The 22,701-nt window shown below is 42.5% G+C and overlaps 1 protein-coding gene across 1 annotated transcript; it reads right to left on the bottom strand.

Moving 5' to 3' along the window:
• Positions 1-12,370: 12,370 nt before the first annotated feature.
• On the bottom strand, positions 12,371-22,080 carry LOC145441196 (cilia- and flagella-associated protein 54-like). Its single transcript, XM_080319010.1, has one exon. The coding sequence runs from the start codon at positions 21,674-21,676 to the stop codon at positions 12,476-12,478; it is 9,201 nt and encodes a 3,066-aa protein (XP_080175136.1). The 5' UTR covers positions 21,677-22,080; the 3' UTR covers positions 12,371-12,475.
• Positions 22,081-22,701: the final 621 nt, after the last annotated feature.

Below are 22,701 nucleotides of genomic sequence, written 5' to 3'. Positions count from 1 at the left end.
CTGCGGACCGGCGGACTATCACAACATTTGCAATGTAAACGACGGACCGCGGATCAGGCGCATCGCGTAATTTTCTCAAGTGATCTTTTCCTGGACTTTGTTGAAGCTTATATTTTGTTGAAAATTTTGTCAAGTAATTATATTTGTCAAGTAATGTAATTCTTCTACGTCTAGTTATGAGTTACGACACAATTTTACTTTATTCCATGTCGTTTTGTACTTTATATGCTTTGTATTTCTAAAATTTATTAACTTCATCATTGGTTTATTAGCAATTTTATCAGTTCAATACACCACAAAATGCGATACAATGAAAAGACAGGAAGATGTCGAAGCGACAAGGAGTAGTCTATGGAATCTGACACCCACCTTGGCCTAGGCGATGTAAAGAGGAGGCATGCACACTGAATGAAAGTAAAGAAGATAGTATAGAAGAAGAATCCGACAAGAAATAGGGCGGCATGTCATGGGAAGCGAGATCGATAGGTCAGTCGTGGTCCGGTAATCTTGAGGATGGACTGTATTTATTTAGTAGTAATTGCTTGTATTTCGACTTGAATGTGGACATGCTCGTCGACTGTCGGATGGCCGGCGGGATACTGTTCCACACATCAAGTCCGGCATATTTGATGGAGCGATGATCTTTTCGGTCGATCATATGATATTTGGACGACGTGGACGCGCGTGTGTTGTACTTGTGCGCTTTTGATTCAGAGGTAAAGAAGTCATTGAAATATTCGGGGCAACGACCGCAGTGAAACTGATACATAAACTTGGCGATTTCTAGTTTCCGCAAATCTTCTATGTTTAGGACGCCGAATCTCTTCAGCAGCGACTTATTGGATGGGCAGCCAGGCCCCTTTGGGGCCCTAGCTATGATTCGGAGCACTTTATGCTGTAGTTTCTGCAGTGGCTTGAGTGCAGTTTTACTGGCAGCCCCCCAACAGAGGATGCCATAATGTAACTTCGATTGGATTAAGGATTTAAAGAGTATCAGAAGAACCCATGCTGGCATGAAGCGCCCAAGGCTGTAGAACAGGCCGCACTTCGGTGATAATTTAGTTTCTAGGGACTGAATATGACTCTTCCAGGACATGTTCGAGTCCAGTAAAACTCCGAGATATTTGGCATTATCTGTGTTGGAAACGGGCTGACCAGCGATATTAACGGTTAGGTTGTTGTAATCTGTTGACACCGGACCACAGTGTCAGTTCTGTGATAGAACTTCTATTACCAATTTCATCATTTCAAAAGACTACAACACTGCGATACAATGAAAAGATAGAAAGTTGTCGAATGGACTGGGATCAGTTGTAATCAGTTTACACCAGAATACACAGATCAAAGGTACTTCATCTGATGTGCCCGTGGGAAAATTAAGTCATTTTCAACTAAGACTGTGAGAACCATAGAAGAAGTTAACCAGCGTAGTATAGCCACTAGCCAGGTGACACCCATAATCTGACATAGGCTACCTTCAAGCACTGATTTAATGAGCCGTTCGCAGTTTCATTTTACGTTCAGTTCGCATGGCTTAAACTTTGAGACAAGCGGGAGAGATAGCGTAGTGGTAACGATAAGCGCCCACCAATCTGAAGGATCTGGTTCGATTCCCGTCGGAGGTTTATCTGGGCTCCTCTTCGCCCGCCGTTGACGTTCTTACGGCGACAAAAAAAGAGCCTAGAAAAAGACCCGACGAAAGAAAGCACTCACAAGGAATGGGAAGAACTAGTAGAAGTCGCCGCGGCTTAAAAAATATACACCGAAAAGAACTGTGACACCGAGCACTCTAGGCCGAGCGAGGTGGATGTTAGAGTAAAGGATCGCTACTGATGCGTGTCGTTCGACATCCTCCTATCTGTTCATGACATCGCATTGTGTTTTATCGCATTGTACATTGTGTGTAACTTGTTCAGTTGAAAAATATAACCCAATGATATTATATTAAGCATATTCATCTTAGTCTGCTATGACATTGTTCAGTCAGTCCACGATATGCGTTTGTGTAATCTGTCGTCTGACCCGTCGTTTTAATTGAGAAATCCTTCTGGTATTTGTATAGGAAGTTGTTATAATTAGGTTTTCCCTTACCAAAGTATCGTGTTCGAGCAAAAAACTACTTTCTAGATGGCAGAAAGTAAACAGTTCGTATTTTAACTTTAAATTAATCGGTTAATTTGGATATAGTCCAGAAACGTAACCACTAGAAGAGTGAGCAGATGAAAACCTACTGGCATGTTCCAAAATAAAAAAAGTACTTTCCTTATTTAGCTAGATATAGACTAAGAACACCATCACCGACGTGATGGAAACATCTATCGAAAAGAGAGCATCAGAGTTAGCTAGTTAGGCTACTTTTCATTATAATTACTACTCAAGCAGAAACATAGAAATTTCCCCTCGATCAGAGATAGTCGATATATACCAGGGGTTGCCAACCTGCATCCGTAGAAGGAAATTTGTGCGGCCGTGGACACGTAATTAATTCAATTAGTATGTGTAGGCGGCCGTCGACATGCAATTTGGATTTACGAATTGACTCCCGATTTCTTGAGATATTTTAATAAATCTTGAAATTTTCTTCGCGCTGCGCGCGATTCATGTGACTTCGATTTTCGATTTTATTATAGTAGCGCTCTTTGCAATCAGAACTCCACCTCACAGATGCGAACAGCAGAGTAAAATGATTGATGCGCCTCATATAGAAATACCAACTCGGAATCGTGAGATCCTCCCTATACCAACAGTCAAGAAATAACAGCATGCAAAAAAGTGACCAATAACAAATGCGAACAGCAGGGGAAAAGTGAGCCTCATATAGAAATACCAACTCGGAATCGTGTGCTCCTCCCTATTCCGATAATCCTGATGGGAGGTCAAGAAATAACAGAATGCAAAAAATTGACTAATAACAATTGGCCCAGCCGAAAATACATCATCAACATCATTTATAACTTTCCCTAAATTTTCGAAAACACCCCTCCATCAACTCTACCTGTGAATCTGATCACATGGACCGAGAAAGGATAAATGTTTGATAGTAATATGTAAAACTACTAATATTAATAATGAAATTCATCAGTGAATCTGAAAAATATTTCGTGCTCCGCGTGACTATGAACGGGCGCATAACATGACCAGGACCACTCGCAGGCTACATGAGTAGTCGAAATGCGGCCGTGAATGGCATGGCCACCCCTGATATATAGGCCTACCACGTCTGTGTAGTGTTAGTAGAGTGCTGCATTGCAACCAGGACATCATGTCTTGGGGTATGTTTGGAGTGTGTTGGTACTGTGTTGCAACCTGGACATCATGTCTGGGGTATGTTTGTGGTGTGTTGGTATTGCATTGCAACCTGGGCATCAAGTTTGGGGTGTGTTGGTACTATGTTGCCACACTTGAAGACACGCCATAGTTACCCTAGACAAGATGTCCTTATGTTCGGTATGCTCCTTATTGCTCAAAATGAATGGCCAGGGATATCTAAAATTCCCTAGAAAGGCACCCTTTGAGAAATTAGGAGTATTGCGGCATTTGCGAGTTGCGCCTGATCCGTGGTCCGCTGTTTACATTGTGGTCTTTGTTGTAGTCCGCTCGGTCCGCAGTTCCGCTCGGTCCGCCGTTTAGTATTGCAAGTTCCGCTAGTTCCGCGGTCCGCTCGTCCCGCCGTTTAGTATTGAGCTATTTTGTTATGGTCCGCTCGGTCCGCAGTTCCGCTCGGTCCGCCGTTTAGTATTGCAAGTTCCGCTAGTTCCGCGGTCCGCTCGTTCCGCCGTTTAGTATTGAGCTATTTTGTTATGGTCCGCTCGGTCCGCAGTTCCGCTTGGTCCGCCGTTTAGTATTACATGTTCCGCTGTTCCGCGGTCCGCCGTTTAGAGTTGCCCAAGTTATATATACCTGTCAACGTCTGGGTGCTTTGAAATCAGCTCCAACTCAAGTCTCCTCTAATCATTAATTTGACATAAAATCATGGATTTATCCAGCAACTCGTTAACTAGATACAATAAACGAGTGGCATACAACCGGAACCCGGCAATGCCCTTATATTATACTCTGAATCACAGTTCGGACTTTTCCTCGTTCAGTGCCTACTGCCTTCTGGTTTTTGATGATTGCATAATATTTTTATAAACTAGTGAAGCGTAACATTCTGTCCAGCTGTTATCATTGATATCATCATGGAAAACTGAATGGGATAGAACGGTAACTGCGTGGCCTGTCAATCATTAACGGTTGAGTAATAATCAGTAAAGCCAGAATGTTTTGTTTTGGTGCTTTGTTGTGAATGTGATGCTCCGGCTTACGTAACAGCATACATCGGGTTAAGGAAGTGTCATTATTCTCGTTACCGTAACTAGTCGAAATTAATTTTTACGTATTTAATGACAGTATGTCGTGATTAAGTTGAACATCGACGCCAGTGTCCTTTCTAGTTTCTGATATGTTATAGTGCTGTACAATGTGTAGTAGGCTACATGTTTGAATTACATCATAAATTGGATAGTAATTGGATTGTATATCTAATATCCGACCAGCTTATGCCAACTCTAATCACTTCTGATCCATCAATACAGGATAGTGTTTAATGGTGAAGCTATAGCATCTAGAGCAGGGGTTCCTAAACTTTTTATAATCGTGACCTCACCTCTCGATTGGGCGTTCTGGTTACAAAAAAAGGGTCAGCCCATAAACCCAAACCCGTGAACCCCCGTCCTCAGCTTAAAAAACTCAATCAAGAATGTAGGAACGTATAAAAGTCTTTTTAAACGACTTCTATCTATTTCCAATCAAAGTATTGTTAAATAGATCGAAATACAGATAACTATCTATAAGTTATTATTCGACTGCGCCGAGCCTGTATGTGTGTACTGTTAGCGCATCCGCATAGCACTACCGGCACTTAGTTTTCCTGAAACGTCTTATTGATTTTTTGTTTTGCTCTCGACACTTTGTAGTTTCGAATATTCTCTAATATTTTTTCAGATTAAGATGTTAAATCTCCCCTACTGACTTGACTGTCTCCCTGCGCATCTAATGATTGTCATCTCATTACAAATGTTATCAGTAGTAGAGCAAGTTTTTGTTGCATTTATTTTTCACAAAATTTGCATTAAAAACTTGCATTCATTTTTCACAAAAGTTGCTCTAAACATTTGCATTTTCGGACAAGTTCCTTGAAAATATTAGGGCATGAGGTACTCGAATCTATCTGTATCCAATACAATGTAGCAAAACACTCAACTCGGTAGCCTGAAAAAATTGACCCAGTGAAAATATTGTTTTCGGCGGTCTAGCCTGAATGTACGTCAAAACAGAAAGAACCTCAAATTTGAACGATAGTGAAATAATCAAGTATCTATTTGCATATAGTGCGAAATATTTTCAGTAAAAGTTAGCTTCATGAAAAATCGGAAAAACTTGCAAAACATTTCATGAAAGATCGAAAAAGCTGTGAAAAGTTGCAACATCAGATTCCTTCAAACAGCTTGAAACACCACACTACACACCTTCTGAGCAGTTAGGTTTTGCCGGAAGCTGTAAAAAAAGTTGCAAAAACTTATCCTAGTTATCAGTTGTCGCACGTTCATTAAGGAACGTTAATATATAGTAGAGTAGGCTATGATGGATCAATGATGATGCTTATATCATCAAACACTGCCGCACAAAAGGAGGATAGAATGCTTTGCTTATAGTGGTTATATAACATTAAAGTCCGAGCAATTGTTGACTAATATTTATAGGTTCGCAGGCCTCTCGTTTCTCGTCTATTCAATAAATGAACTACTTTCAATTTTCATTTCCATTGTGCAGGATTGTAAATTGATAAATTGAAAGGAATCTTGTCAATTAACAAACAACTTGCTAGATGCCTGCTGGTTCTGCAGAGCTTTCCGGATCACAACTGGAAGGGAGGAGCTGGATAGATGAAGACGTGGAGACCAAAGTATAAACAGTAAACACGGTTAACATGAAAGATATAGCTATGACGCTATGGGTTGGGTGTCAGTGTCAACATATCAGACATAGTAATATCCTCGTCCATCAGTGCACGGCCTGTGGTGTTCTGGTATGACTGGTCGATATATCGCACATTTTCATCTGCATCTGGAAATAAAATCCTATGGCAGCCGATGGTGTGCTTTATGATCACAAACAAGGTTAGGATAAGAGTAGGTGATGAGATAATGTCGGCCTGGTTGGAACGGTATCAGTCGGTAGGTGAACCTCCATGGTTTCTTGGCATGAGTAACACCCAAATGTTAGCATCACCACTGTATCAGATTTGGACAACTAAGAAAATTTTCAGCTTTTCCAAATTATATCAGAGAGAGAGACACACTTTTTTCAAATCAGACTAGAATTTTAATTACAACTACACAGTTTTTCTCAAGTTACATCAGAAATATAGCTACACAGCATTTCAAAATCAGAATAGATTAGACACAATTAGATTAGCTGCTTTTCGGTCTAATAAGCCTAGGCAAATAACTAGAATTTCTTAGTTGTCCAAGACCGCCGTTTGCCCTGTATACAGATCACAAGAAAGCCCCATCACAAATCAGCAGTTCAGCACAGACTGAACCAAACCTGGATTTTAATACCATCACATATACTCAGGCCTTGCAGATTCTCTGAAGCCACAAATTATCTTATACAGTATATTTTCGTTATCTACAAAGATCAAACTTACCCAAAGTAGCCTTCAACGTTTAGTAATGATGGTCAACATTAAGACTAGTTGCAACAGATGCTGTCCATTAAAAGAGATATCGTCTTCACGCCAGCATCATCACCAAACATCCAGTATTGACAGGACAAAAGTGGTCATAGTTGGCATAACCATGAGCTAGTCGCATTTTTACTACACATACCGTTTACTACCCAATTTAATTAGTTTTACCTATTACTTTCCGTCTCAAAAGTAAGACCCAAATTGATCGAAAATAGTAGCAGTGCTGTGGGGGCACAGTTTTCAGCGTTAGATTTGGAGTGAAGGGAAGGCGTGAGTTTGTAGTTTTGGGACATTACTGTGCCAAGTCATTTACTACGTAACGTTATCAAGGTATATGTCACATACTGTCAATAATTACATTCAAAGTAATTTAGACAAGACAAGTTACTTACGATAAAGATAATAACACTTACTTGGCCCGATGTACGCTGTTACGTAAGCCGGAAAATATCAGCAAACAACCGAAACATTCTGGCTCTACTGATTGTTATTCAACCGTAAATGATTGACAGGCCACGCAGTTACCGTTCTATCCCATTCAGTTTTCCATGATATCATTGTAGATTACTCACGGCCGTAGTTGTTTATGATCTATTAGGCAATGGGGATATAATAAAATTATCACAAGCCGTTTTATCATAGTTTTTGATTGTCAAGTACGATCTTTGTTGTTTGGAACCAATAAAAATATTCTTTTTGATATACTTGGATGATTTTGTTGTAGTGCCATTACTAAATATATTATGACGCCATAATGAATACTATACTGAGATTTACCCTAGACCAGATGGGCTTAACCGATATTTTACAGTAGCAGTTACAAACTGCTACTTTCGAAATCTTAACTGTGATTTTTAACTGTTACCTTCTAGCAGTTATATTGGAGGTAAAGTGTACGTCACAATTGACCGCTAATTTAGTCGAAACAGTGCAAATATATTAGTTTACTTCTAAACTCGCCGATATCAAACCGCAACTGTAAACTAACAATTAATCATGATTGAAGTCATAATCAAACGAAGTCGTCTAGCCTCATCTTACAACAAAGCTTGAAGAAAATCCATTCATGGAGTAGGCCTATATTTCCAGAAGCGCCTACCTTAATTATGCCCTTCATGACAAATAATAGGGATATAATTTTTGTGCCGAAGATGTCATTTGAAGTTAAAATTGGGTGGTGGTTGAGGAAAGGGCCGTAACAGCACTTCGTCAGCCTCCCCCCCCCCCAAAAAAAAACATTGGTCTTGGGCCCCCCATAGAGTGATAAACCGGACTTATGGGGGGCTTCGCCCCCCGGACCCCCCTCAGCCTGTACGCGGTTTAACGCTACTAAACATCTCTATTGGGTGTCCGTTTAGTGAGTAAGGTTTCTCGACTAACCGTTTGGTGCGCGAAAAATTTGTACAATTCATGATCAGGGTTGTAATGACTCGAGTCATGACTCGACTCGAGTCAGACTCGAGTCACGATTTTCGGATGACTCGACTCGAGTCATTTTCTCAAAATACGGAAATGACTCGACTCGAGTCAATCTGTGTATTGACTCGACTTGGACTCGAGTCATTGCGCATGACTCGAAGCAAGTCATTGACTCGAGATTCAGACGGCGAAGACCGACATTTCATTGTAATTTCGAAGCCAACACGCTATTGGGATTTCGTTTGTTGGTACTGGTGCTTGAAAATGCGACCAGAAACTGCTAAAAGTGAGGAAAATTGATATATTATAAATGCGAACCATTCAATATCACCAAACAGAGTTAGAAAAGTGGGTTTAGGAAGACACTTTAACTGGAAACTGAGCACTCAACACAATGACTTGGACTCGGACTCGAGTCATAATACCATGACTCGGACTCGATCCTCTGTTCGCTGACTTGGACTCGGACTTGACTCGGTGGGAATTGAAAATGACTCGACTTGACTCGAGTCAAAAATATAAAAGTGAGATTGACTTGTGACTCGGAGCCTTTGTGACTTGGTTACAACCCTGTTCATGATTGAATCGGTCAATATGATCGAGAATTTCATATATATCGCTACGGTATCAATTTTTATCCTCTCTCTGCTCACGTAATCAGATTTACCGGTAAAACGGAGTGAGGACTGTTTGAAAAAGTAGGACCATTCAATAATAATAATTAAACATCTCTGGGCGTATACCTGTTGTCAGGAACGAAACAGCACTTCGTCAGGCCCCCCAGAAAAACTTATTGGGTCTTGGGCTCCCATAGGGTGATAAACCGACTCCCCCCCTATCACGTTGTTCGCTTTTACCACGAAATTAGTTGTACTCTTTAGTCGTTTAGTGAGCATGCGCCAAGCGCGAAAATTTTCGATGATTCAAAATAAATCGGTCAATAAGATTGGGAATTGCATAATTGCTATCAGTTTCTTGTCCTCTCTGCTCGCGTAATCAGATTTGCCGGTAGAGCTGACTGAGGTGTCTCGGAAACTGTAGGGCCCGTAAATAATAATGAAACATCTTCGGGCGGGCGGACCCGTTGGCATGAGTTTGTTACATGATGTTATTTCGTGACCTCAGCAATATCAAAAAATGTTGAATCGCATAAACGTACTGAACTAAAAGACGCACACGATTTCAAATTGGTATTTCTTCACCGGCATATAACTTTTCCGTGCGGGGTGGTATTTGCCTTGCGAGGTTCAGATTGCAAAGACAGGAACATCCGTCGCCAGTCATTTGGACGCCTACATGTATCTGCCAGAGATGAGCGGATTTGAAATTTCTATATCCTAATCCAATCCAAATCAGAACCTTCAAATCCAAATCCAAATCCTAATCCATAACTTTTTCATATTCAAGTCCATGTCCAATCCTAATCCGATTCTAACTGGAAATTCAGAAATAGAACCTAATTTATGCAATGGAGGGATTCGCAAATTTTCTTTCACAACCAACGATTCACTTGATTCAAGATATCCTAGTAACCATAAGTACATTAATAACTGATATGAATAAAGTTTGTCGCCATTCGCCACACGGCATTTCAATCTCCCAGAAAAAAGGTAAATCCAATCCAAATCCTAATCCGTTCTGAAAAAAATGTCTAATCCAAATCCAATCCAAATCCGACAAAATTTCACAAATCCTGTTTTTTCAAAACCTAATCCTAATCCATGCTCATCTCTGGTATCTGCATAAGCCCAGTCCTTTTCGGTCAAGGTTTTCTCGCTGCCGATCGTTCTGGCACACCTATTGGAGTCTCATGTTACATGGCCTAAAACTTTATATCTCGGTGCGCCGTGGCGCGGTAATGGCCGACGCTGATATGCCTATTTCTATAAATTTTGCTTATTATTTTTCTTGGGTGGAGAGTACCCAATAATGAAGATCATTGCCAACTTGAAACCGCGCGCGGAGCGCGAAAAATTTTGATAAAGCTGCATAAATTTTTAAAAATTTCTCAATAATTTATGCTAATTCACGAAATAATTTTGGGCCCCCTTCGAGCTCGCCACCCCCAATTGCATTGGGTGTTTGGGGTGCGGCAGTTACGGTCCTGGTTGAGGATAAGCACTGCTATTGACTGTGATGTGGTGATCTGGTTGAGACTGTACTGTAGTGGCACTCGTTTCTCGAATAATGAAACACGCCAGAGAACTATCGGGATAAATGTATTGAATGTCATAAGGCTATTATGTGCTTAAGTGCTATTCTTTAACCGACTGCTATTTTTTCACATCTCTAGTTCTCAACCGCCGGTCCGCGACTACTTTTCTGCCGGTCCACGAGATATATTAGGATTCTATACCTTAATTTCAAGATGCAAGATGTTGAAGGCGCTTGCACATTGCTAAAATAAATAAAGCATCAAATTTTAATCTGATGCAGAACTTCGTGAGGTAAGTAGGCCAGGAAACACGTTTGATTTGAATCACGTCCAAGCTCTCTCCGGTGACGACGTAGGAGCGACTCGCTAAGTACGAGTTGACTTGCTAAACCGCGCAATTCGTTATTTTGTGGATGGCCACTGGCCAGGTATTGCCTTTGCACGTGTTTTCGTGTGGTGCATTATACTCGTAGTAGGCTACGTCTAGTAGTAGTGCGAAACGAGCAAGATAGCTCGACAAGACGCGTTTCCTACTCCAAAACGCTTTATCCCTAGATATTGTCGAGGAGAAGAATATTATTCGAGTCGGCGTGGTCGGTTAATCCTCGGCCTTCGACGCGAAATTAGCGTATCTGGGCAAGTCAATTTTACCTCGACTCAGCACTCAGCAGACACTACCGTAAAATCACATGAATACCATCATAAAAATAGTTAATTACGAACAGAACCCTCAAAATGTCACCATCTAGTAGCCTATAGGGGTGGCCAACCTGCGGCCGTAGAAGGAAATTTGTGCAGCCGTGGACAGTGGACACGTAATTTACTTAGTATGTAATGGCGGCCGTCGACATGAAAATTGAATTTACGAATTGACTTCCGGATTTTTGAGATATAATTAATCTTGGAATTGTTTACGCGCTATGCGGGATTCACTGTGACTTCATGTTTCTGTTTTATTGAAATCGTAGCGCCCTTTGCAATCTCAGCCCCACAATACACATGCTCACAGCGGAGGAAAATGATGAACCGCATATAAAAATACCAACTTGGAATCGTGTGCTCCTCACGAAAGAAATTTGTTTCTGGTAGGTTTGGGAGATTCCATTATCTTTCCACTACACCGACAATTCCTTATGGGAGGTCAAGAAATAACAACACGCAACAAAGTGACTATTAACAATTGGCCACCCGAAGATGCATCATCATGTATAATTCAGTGACATGCGGTCCAATGAGGCAGGTGAGGCAGTGCCTCACCTGTTGTCTGGGTGCATGAGTAAGTGAAAATTGTGAAAACCCTTGATGAGTCGATGATTATTGGTGTTTTACATCGATGTTCATAAATATTTAAATTTGAACATATTTTTCACCCAACAGCATCAATTTACATAATTATTATTCAAAAATACAGCGCGAAAGGAAAGGTACAGGTGAGGCACGGGGGGGGGGGGGTCGTGCCTCACCTGCGACAATGCAAATCATCATAAATAACTCGGAATTCATAATGACTGGTATCAATCAATTGCTATCGTCACACTGATTCCGAAAATCCAAATAGTAACAGTGTCAGAGCACCAGAACCCCCTCAAAATCGCCGATGAAAGGTCATCTTCGGTTTTATTACAGACAATGCCATCGCATGCATCAACCTCAAAAACCTGCCGAATACTAATCAACTCCACATCACAAGCCTAACCTAGCCAAACAAACCCTTGATAGTATCCTGACATCGGAAAATTATATTATTCATTCGATGGCATCATCAAATCATTTTCACGTCATGAAGAGCCAAACAGTCTGTGGGAAAGTGGATTATGACCTCTGAAAACCTCCTCATCCCTACTGGAATCTCGGTACTTTTTGCCTAATATAACATGTGAGCAGTGATGATTCTCCAAGTTCAAGTAATTGAATAAAAAAAAAATCAAAATTAAGAATTGTGTGAGCACATGACACAGATTCCATTCAGGCTCCTCAACTACCACTTGCTTGCTTTGAAAGCAGCAATACTATATTATTACACTACTATTATAGTCTTGCTCTGTAATAAACAACGAGTATTCCCAATTCATAAAATATAAATACATTTTTATGTGATGGCGTAAATTGTTGAAAAATAACACACGCATCTAAACATAGAATATGGGTAACAGAAATCAAATTCTTCAATCCTCATTCACTAGAAGCTCTAAAAGCCAATTGTACAAGGGGTCTTTGCTGGTATAGCAACAACCAATGGTAAAAAGTTCTACTAAATTTTCTATAGCGTTCACAGAAATAACAAATGGTAAAGTCGTAATCACGTCGTGATCCGGAGAAAACAGTAGCGCACAGTTAGTAAGGGTTTGCTTGACATCGTCTTCCAGTTGCGGAGGAACGGTGGATGTTCCCGTCTGTTTTCTCATACGCACGTTGCGCGAACGCTGTTTGGACTGCACCGCCATAGTCTGTCCGAAGTGAATCTCTACTTTCTGGAGAAGAGTCTTGATCTGAGAGAGAAGCCGAGCTATGTCCGACGGAGATACCAGTATCTTCCCACACTTTTCTGTTCCAGTTGCACACCAGAGAAGTGTTTTCCTTTGACGCAACTTATACCACTGCACAAGCAACATCTCGGACTTACTGTCAAAAATCGAAAACTTACAAGTGGCTTGATAAGACGTCAGATGCTCTTTCAGATAATCGTGCAGGACCAGAAGGCGAGTAGTCAGATATGTTGAAAACATGGGCGTTTTGACAGCCTGACTCCTTTGGTCAGTTTGCTTGATATCACCTGGATAGAAGTCCATGATATCGCTGTCATCAGAATCCGATGTTTGCGGACGATTAGTTTCACCGATTCGCAATGAAGCAAATTTGCGTAGCAGCAGTATCCGATAGTACAGCACATGAATCCAAGTAAACTCCCCGGACTCCATGAGAACTCCCGCAACATGGGGATCAATGGTTATGTCATCGACGGTTACCTCCGGAATAGTCTTGCGATGATCCGTCGCAAGATCCAGCAGTACAAACTCTGGCAATTTTTTCTTGCATTTATCCGAGAAATTCCCGGTGACAATTTCAGTGCTTCCTTGCAGCATGGATCGACTTTGGTCCCCCTTTGCGATGCAATGTGCCGAATGTAAGGCCACTGCGATTTGACTAATGTCAGTCATGCTATTCGATGACTGACTTGCTTTCAACGTGTCGTTGCTCAACGTGATGCCGAGCATTGCTAATTCAAGCTGGCTGTTTCTGCTGAGAATCGGGAACGTGAATGGCGATGCTTTGATTGCTTCTTGTAATGTTCGCTTTGCGGAAGAAGCGTCGCACCCATTTGAAAAATAGACGGCTCTCGTTACTTTACCCAGTTCAAAGTTGATTTCTGCTTGAAGTCTCGCGTCTTTTACGAAGCAGTTATCACACAGCAGCTTGGCATCCCTGAGGATTTCGGCGGCCGACTGCCACTCTTCGACAGGCGAATTTTCAGTCAAGGTGAAATAATTAGCATGTCCGATGCGGAGCTTGATGTGGGCCAAAATTTGGAGGTCTCGGTGATATATGTTCTTGAGAGGCACGCTGACTGTGGAAGCAGAATTTTCAAAGTGTCTGATGGTTTCTCCATGCTGCATCAAATGTAACAAAATGATCGCATGCGCATTGTGGAACTCTTGAACAGCATGTGAGGATGTCCATTTGTTGCCTTGCAATTGCAAGTCAGCAGCAGTTACGGTGCCATATGCTAAAGATACAGTACCAGCATCAGATAAATCTGTAAGTTCGTCCAAGGTCAAAATTGCATCTTCCATTATTTTTGCTGCTTCTTCGCTGGTTAGACTGTCGGATAGTGAGCTGGAGAGCAAAAAGTATGCCTGCATTTCTCGGTCATTGCATACTTCTGCTTCGGCAAGCCCTTCAGCGCAGTACAATTGCAGGAAGTTAATGCTTTCTTTTCCATTTCTTTCCGCCATTGCAGTCCAAACTTTCCCCAGTCCTGTTATTTGACATTGCAGTGCTTCACAGAGCTTTAGTCTAGTACTCAGCCATAATCTGGCATTCAACCTTGCTCTATATTTTTGTTCCAAGTTATCAACCGCTTTTCCCATGTATGAAACTTGTTCATTGAATAAACTCCTTGTACCACCTGGCTTGGATTTATAACCAGATCTCTGGCCCTGCTTCGTTTGGACAACTTCGAATTCAAATTTCCCAGAATTCTGCATCATTTGCAATGCATTGAATGCATGAGAAGCCCCAAATGTTGTGTGTTGCCGTTGTTTCTCAATACTGCACAATTGCAGTCTGCAATGGACTGCTAACCATACTTCGGAGGGCAGGAGTTTGATATTGCTGCGGAGTATAGGATCAAGCATAGCGTTCAGGAAAGCTTCTGCTATGCATAGTAGAATTCCTTTTAATAAAGCAATAGTCATAGGAGTGTCACGTTTTGAGAACAATTTTTTCACATGTTTCATTGAAGTTGAAGTTGTGGACATGGCACTTATTGATGATCTGGTATCATCGGCTAAGTATTGTGTATATCTCCTGCCAGATGCATAGCCTGGAAGTGGTGACAAGCGTTCTGTTGTTTGATCGGGCGATATCAAACTCAAATCCTTTTGAGATGGTCTCTGCGGAATGCATGAAATGCAATTGGCCAGCTCGACCAGAATTAACGATCTTTGCAGAGTAATTTCACAAGTGAGCTGGGGACCATAAAGCTGTGACAACTCGGGTGATATCCGTTTGCTAACGATTACTTCCATTGCTTTCAAATTCTCGAGCGATTCTATTGAGTGTGTAAGACTGAAGTGGAAGGCCGGTAGTGCACTGTCCGGTTCCCTGTACGTATGCTCTGTTGGATGAGGCAATCGACTTCCATAGAGCAAAAATAGCATATCATTGATAGCAGCATCAAACGCTCTGATGTCACTCAAAGCAGACAATTTGATGCAACGACATTGAACGCTCCGTTGAATATCTTTGCATACAAAGGTCGCAATATACTGATACAGGCATAAACAAGGGAATGCTTTCAAATTGAATTGAAGCTGCACCAGATTCTCACAAAGCCAATGCAGGGCTGACATGAATTGTCTCGGCTCACAACGGTACTTATCAGAAAACATGTCCACGTCAGGAAATATTGAGGTGGCACCAGGCATACTTTTGTTCGGTTTTCTGTTATTTTGTAGCACTTGCAATGGAAATACTTCATAGGACATGTAATCAGAGCATGATGTTGGGTGCGGCAATGAAGATCTGAATAGTGCTTGCGCTAGCTCTGCAGCTAAGATAGCGCAATTTGTTTTCTTTTGTATGTCAATTGATGAAAATTCTCCGATCTTGCACGTCAATACTATCGACAGCAGACAACCCCAAAAGCCAAGTCTCTGTAACATTAATTCAGGTACATCCTTGTTACTATTGAATTCGTTTTTCCAATTAGAAACAGCACCACGGACACAAAATAACTGATCCAAACCTTCATTCCATACTTTCAATGCTGATTTTGTGTTCCCCGAATGATGATACAGATTGCCCAATTCATGATAAGCTTGGCTCACAAGATCGGTCTCGCCATGTGATATCAAGAGCTCTATAGTTTTGGTGTAAGAGCTGATTACCGTTGGCAAATGCGTAAATGGAGAGGTTTCAACATCATCTCGTGTCTCGAAATTGGTTTGGTTCATATTAGAAGGAACTGATAGCTGGTTTTTACTTTCAACGTCCACAAAACTGACTGAAGACGCTCGGCTTTGACGAGTTAATCCTCCACTTGAATCGGAGGTTCGCTTGTTGTATTGCGAAGCCAAATACTGGCCAAGTAATCTTCTGGAGTGAGTCAAAGCTCGAGAAAAATACAAAGATTTTTCCAGAGTAGTATGTAATGTGTCCAGACTCCGTTCCACATCATACGGGACACATGAAAGGGCCAATGCTCTCTTGCCACCACCGTAAACATCGTGCGATGCTGGGTCAATATATCCCCCTATGTTAATCTGAAATTCGTTATCTTCTTGAAGCGGTTGGGTCTGCAGTCGAGACATGATGTAATTTTCATTACTGAGTGTCACAGTTTTTCCTGAAGAATCCCAAGCAGTCTGTGGTACACTGCCCCCATTATTCTCTTCAACTCTTTTCCTGATCTCATGCTGCGCGTGGATCATTATTGGAAGTATACTTTCTGCAAATCGATCGTGGGTTAATGACGAAAACCGAAGACAGATATCAACAAGTTGCTCTGATCGGCGTTGGAAATGCAGCATTTCAATGCATCTGAACGTGATTTCTTTGATCAGAGCGAAATCATATTCATGAATATCATCGATAGTTTCATCATAATGTAAATTCCGTCCGCCCTTTTCATCGTGGATATTCCCAGCGTAGCTAGAAAGAGACGGACCATCGTTGAATTCTTGGCACTGCATTACCACAAGCATCTCAAGCAAAAAGTCAGCGGCTAGGGTCAAAGGTAAACATACAAGATCCCGATACACGTCCCTTGTCATAACCGGTACTTGCGAGTTCACGGTATTCTCAAACGTGTAATTGATGCAAGACAAGAATGAGAGAGATACATTTTGCAACAAAGTCCATGATTTACCACGGTGTGCCAGTACCAGAGCCCTTCTAAAAGACAGCATCATAATTTTGAAGGTGTCAATGATGGCGTTGTTTTGTATGGAAGTAATAGTCGGGTCAACAGTCTGTCCTGATGTGAAGGAAGCCGGCGAATTGGTGCGCTGCGTTTGTGGCGACGGCGCCCTCACGTCGTAATCAGGAGATACTCGCATACCAGGATCAGGCACATCGGCATCGAAAGGAGCGTTGATTGCCTTTTTAGCGCAAGTCAATAACGGCTGTCCTTGCGAAATGCCATATTCCCGCATCTCAGGCGCGGAGCTTGGACTCACAGGTGCGGGTGTCAAGAAAGATGGTTGAAGTACAATGTTCCCACATTGATTCAGAGACCATTGATTCTGATCGAGCAAATTGATGCTTTTTGACGGAATCAGATCGCCCTTAAACTGTTTTAATCTCTTTTCGAGCTTTTGTTGCAAGATGTCGAAGTAAAGCAAGCCTGCAAGATGGTTGAATCTGGATCTCCATGGCATTTCATCGTTTGAGAGTTTGCGCAGCTTTCTTCTTTTGACACAGGCTTTGTACATGTCTAAGAAGTATTTTTCTAAGACGGTCAACGCTTTACGTTCAAGATCCTCTTGATCGTCACCTTTACCCTTCATAATAATCTTGCTCTTTTTCGTCAGCATTTTCTTTTTACGCTGTTTCGGCTTTCCGTTTTTGGAGTAATTCACAATCACAGCCGCATACTTGCTGACGTCGTTACCCTGCATTACAATAGCGCCATTATCGGCTGATAGGATCGTATAATTCACAGACAGTCCGTCATTCCTTCGACGCAGCCACTGTAGCACTTCTTGAGACCATTCGATCGCAGGCTCCACCATTCCATTGATGAGAGCCTTGTGCATGATGTGGACAAAGTATTCCAAATATCTTGATCGTCTTCGGAATTTTGCTAGCTCCTTGTACGCCAGCATTGGTTTTGCCGTCACTATGTAAGACAAGACAGTGCTGGCATCTTCGCCGCCAGTCAATTCTCCAGCCGAATTCTTTTCTTTCGTCAATTCCGAAAGTCTCTCTTCCAATGCTGCCAGTTCCTGACTCGTATTGTAAGTATTTTTGGGGACAACTTTATAACCCCGTTTCCTGGCTTGAGCCAAATTGACATTGGAAGTACTTGATTCCCCGGGTGCTTCGTTTTGCACGAGTAATTGCTTGCCAGTTTCGATGATGTTTATACATGCTTCTGGTCTGCCCCAAGCTCGAAATACTTTCGCAAGATAAAATGTAATACTCGCGATCATGTGATGAATCGATTTTGACATCGATAGCGGAAGATGAGTTAGCGATCCAGCGCAGGCTTCCCGCAAAACAACGTGACAGCAAACTAGTACTTGAACGACGGGTTCCATGTACACGTCGACTTGCATTATTGGAATCAGCAGGCCAAAGCACTTGGTCGCGGCTTGTAACAGTAAATTCATGTCACCCAAATGAGAGCAAAGTTCCATTGCGACGAGCATTTTCTCACACTCCTTCAGTCTCGCGATCTGACTCGATCGTAGCGGTCCTTCGTCAGTCAGATTCGTGCTGCTCAAGCCATTTTCTACGATAGCCACTTCGACAGAAATGAAAACGCTTGTGATCGCATGTCGTGTCAGAACTTCGGAGCTTTTATCCATCACCTCCTTGTTCAGTTTGTATAGAGATAATTCAAAGTCGTGACCGGAAACACTGAACTGGCCGAAATTCGGATCAACCAATGGCTCCACGAAATGGTTCCAAAGAACTTGAGCTGCTTGTTTCGCGATACGATACGAACCCACGCGTAACGCCGATTCGGCCAAAATGCACCAAGCATTCAAGATGGACATAGGATAATGGGCTGGCATTACTTCACTGGTAGCACCGATCCCGTTTCCAACAAGAGTACCATTACTGGTGTAGGCGGCGACCGCAAAGACATACCTCTCATTCGGTGTAATTCCTTCAACACGGAAGGTACATTCTTCTCCGGCTGGCACTTCGTTCCCGGTACCTTGCAGAAAGTAATCGTTCAAACGAACTTTGACATTCGGCCCTGCAGATGTGCGGCCGAATAATCGATACCATGCTACCGGCGTATCGCTTTGAAAAGGAGCAGGCTTGAAAACCATCGCTGTGTTGGATCTGGCAAGCAGTATAGGTGCCGATGGCACGCTGCTTGATTGACCGTTCCCATACCGAGTATTCTTACTTAGTGACTGCAGCTTGTTCTCTTCATTCTCAGCTCTCTTTAACAAGTCCATCGCTTTGGTCAAGGACTCCTCAGCTTTAACGAAATCATCGCTGTACTCGATACTCGCTCTTTGCGTATGCAGTAAGGCGTTCGACACCATATTGCCCCGAACGTGAGCCAGCATTTTCTTCTTTCCATACTCAGGAACTTGGATGTGTAGCTGTGATGCCATCACAGAGCTGCGCTCGGAGTTTGGATTCTTTCCCTTTGATGGTACGTTTTTGATGGATCTTTTAGCCAGTTTAAAATAAATTCTGTGGTGAGCGTTGAGGAGCTCGACGAGAAAATCTTGAATCATTGCATCCCTGGGTGACAGGTTGCTGGTATTTTCATGTGTCGGTGTATCAGCGTCCCAGTCTTGTTGGATATTTACCGTGAAAGACATGGTCTGAGTGATTCCAGCACACAGCGAATTGATGGCGTTCGATAATACCTCGCAAGCGCACGACAACCGGTCTGTTTTCGTGTGATACTGCGAATGTGACACATCGGAAGCAACGGAGTATCTCGATTTTTGGAGTCCCTGCGTCGAAATTTCGCCGTACGTTGTCGACAGCTCCAGTAAACTTGCTAAATGCAACGCGACATCGGCGAGAATAGTTGGCTCTACGCTTGCGATTCCACACCACACAAAGCAGCTGTTAAGTATCTGCAGTAAATGCATCCATTTTGGCGACGTGTTCTCAATTTGACCGTTGCTTCGCAGCCTCAATAACACAGACTTTGCTTTTTTCCACAGAAGGATGCAAACGTCCAATACCATATCTCGATCTAGCAGAATCTCCTGGTCCTTCCCCATAGGAGAAAAAAGACTTGCATTAGATGCGCAGAAATAGATAGCTTCTGCCAAATTGATGAGATCATCATTTGGCAGGATAGTGAGCTGTGAGCTTTCCGTTGCGGTTTGCGTTTCTCCTTTGTCGTCTGTTACATTGGCAGCGGACACACTGGTGGATGGTAGAACTTTTCGAACAGTCTTAGCACGAGTTACTCTTCCGGACAATAGCATGACTGCCAGACACAGCTCCAAGTCCTTAAATTCCGTCTCGCCAGCCTCGTCATACTTTTTGATGTATAGCAAAGCAGAGTCGAGTAACGTGGTGAATGTGTCCCATTGCTCATAGCAAAAAGCCAATTTGATAAAACGCACCACACTCACTAAGGTCACGCCGTCTTCACCTGCAGCGGCCAGCTGTATCAGTGACTTGTCATTTCGCATCCCGCCCATGATGGAATGGTCGGACCCTGCAATAGTTTGATTACTGCTGCCGCCTCCACCACCGGCAATTATTTCCTTTCCCGCAAAGAAAAGCTCCGCATAGACATCCAGCATTTCCACGTCGTTTTCTGCAGCGGCCTGACGCGGTCGAAGGCATCGACGGTGACTATCCGTTAACGCTTCGATGATAGCCAAAAATTGCGCAGCCCCTCCGACAAACATATCACTCAGAAGTTTTTCGGTTTGGGTTCGAGGCCACATGAGATTTGCGGCCTCTTTTAGATTATTTCTCATCTTGGGCCGAAGAACACCCTTGGGCCTTCGTCTCGATTCAAAAACGGTGCGTTTGAAGACCATCGCGGCCATTTTCACAGTGGCTTGTTGAAAAATGAGCCGGGTTGTTTCATTTTCAGCGGCTCCACTCATCGATTCCAGTTCACTCAGTTCTTGAAGCTTGGTCAGCGATCTGCGCGCGAATTTTTCTGCAAGGGCACCAGCTTTACAATCATAATAGGCCAGGCAAACGGCGGTGTACAGCGTTACTCTCCAAGTCAGGAATTGAACGGCCAACAGTGGAATGCTCATTTCTGTACACATACAAGCCCAAACTAGATATTCCACTACTTTTATCGAATGTCCGCTGACCATGAGTTTCCTGCACATTTCATACAGTCGAATGGTGCAATTGTACATGACCCAGTACAAAGGTTCGTGTCTTTGTATGCACTGCATGAAACCTTGCAGACTCTTGAGAATGACAACGCATCTGGTAACCGAATCACTCCGACCAAAATCTGGATCTGTGACTCTTATCACGTGAAACTGACATGAAAAAGCTCCTAATAGGGCCTGGCATGTAGGTAGGGTTGATGCCGCATTGAATCCATCAGAAAAGTACTTATTCCTGCATTCTACTGCTGTTAAAGCATTGTTCTTCAGTGCATTACCATGACATACGGTTAGAAATCGACTATAACACTGATGAAGTGCAATTTCGTACACCTCTTGATTCAGTAGAAAGTCACCTATCTGCATCAGTTTTTCATGATAGAACTTTGTGGGCAATCGCAGAGCATATTTATTCCAGATGTCAAACAGCCAATTCGAGCCTCTGGACATGGCTTCATTTGGCTCACGCTTGTAGGTGTCTGGTTTTGACTTGACAATATATCTACAAAATTCATCGAGCTCTTTTCCAACAGCTTGGATGACCGGGTTCTTCTCATCAATTTTGCCGTAGTAGCTAGCGTGCGCAGGTCGTACCTCTGCAAGAGCTGCGTTAGTCAGTGAGGCTGCCATGGTTAACAGCTCCTTTGCCTGCCAGACTTCACAGGCTAAGTATATATAGACATTACTTCACCTAGAAGACTATTGTAGTTTAGTATAGTTTGAGAAAAAAACATTGTTATGTTAAATACAGTTGATTTGATATATAGAGTGGGAAATGAATCAAAGAAATCCACAACTCATGATTTTCGTCTAATTATCATAGGCACGATCATAGTTTTGATGTCGTTGTAATATTATTTTCAGATGGTCCTAAGAGACTAGAATTAATGCTGTCTGGTTTACCAGGTGGAATATGCCTTTCTGCATGACTTACTGTAAATATTTATACGCTATACAGTAGGCTAATATATTTGGCAGACCGGCGGTTGAGAACTACTGGTCTAGACGCACAGTGATGAGACAACGAGTGTAGGGCCTATAGCGTCGTCTGCGTATTGCAGTGGTTCTCAAACTGTGCGGCGCGCCCCCTTGGGGGGCGTGAAAGTATCTGAAGGAGGGCGCGAAGGTGCGGTGAACTGAAAATTTTTTCGCGCTCCGAACGATTTACCTACGATTCATACTTATTTCTCTGTGTATAGTCCGAATTTCATAATTCTCTCATCAACACTTAACAACAGTCATGACCTTCCATGCCATCAAACTATCCGCTGGGATTGCTAGCATTCTGGTTTCATTTTGCAATATGACGATAAGGGGGGCGCAAAATTTTTCACTATCATACAAGGGGGCGTGTCACAAAAAGTTTCAGAACCACCGTTTTCTTATTGTATCCTACATCAACGATGCCGAATTTCAACGTTAAGGTCGATTTTGTGGGTTTCATTATTCTGAGCCGTGTTTCGAACAAACAACTTTTGAAAAAAATCTGACATGTGGTCACATAGGCTAACACAGTGGTTCCCAACCTTTTTCATCTCGTGCCTCCCTTGGCCGAAATTTAAGCCAAAATTCCTCTCTTAGGATAAATCTCCCCGATGATTAAAAAAGGTCATTTTTACCGCGCAAACACCTGTTGACTGAGAGAATAAGACGGG

The sequence above is a fragment of the Botryllus schlosseri genome, chromosome 6, assembly GCF_051294905.1.
Source record: "Botryllus schlosseri isolate E-star chromosome 6, Bs_hap1, whole genome shotgun sequence".
Classification (NCBI taxonomy): Eukaryota; Metazoa; Chordata; class Ascidiacea; order Stolidobranchia; family Styelidae; genus Botryllus; species Botryllus schlosseri.
This window is presented reverse-complemented; position numbering and strand designations above follow the sequence as displayed.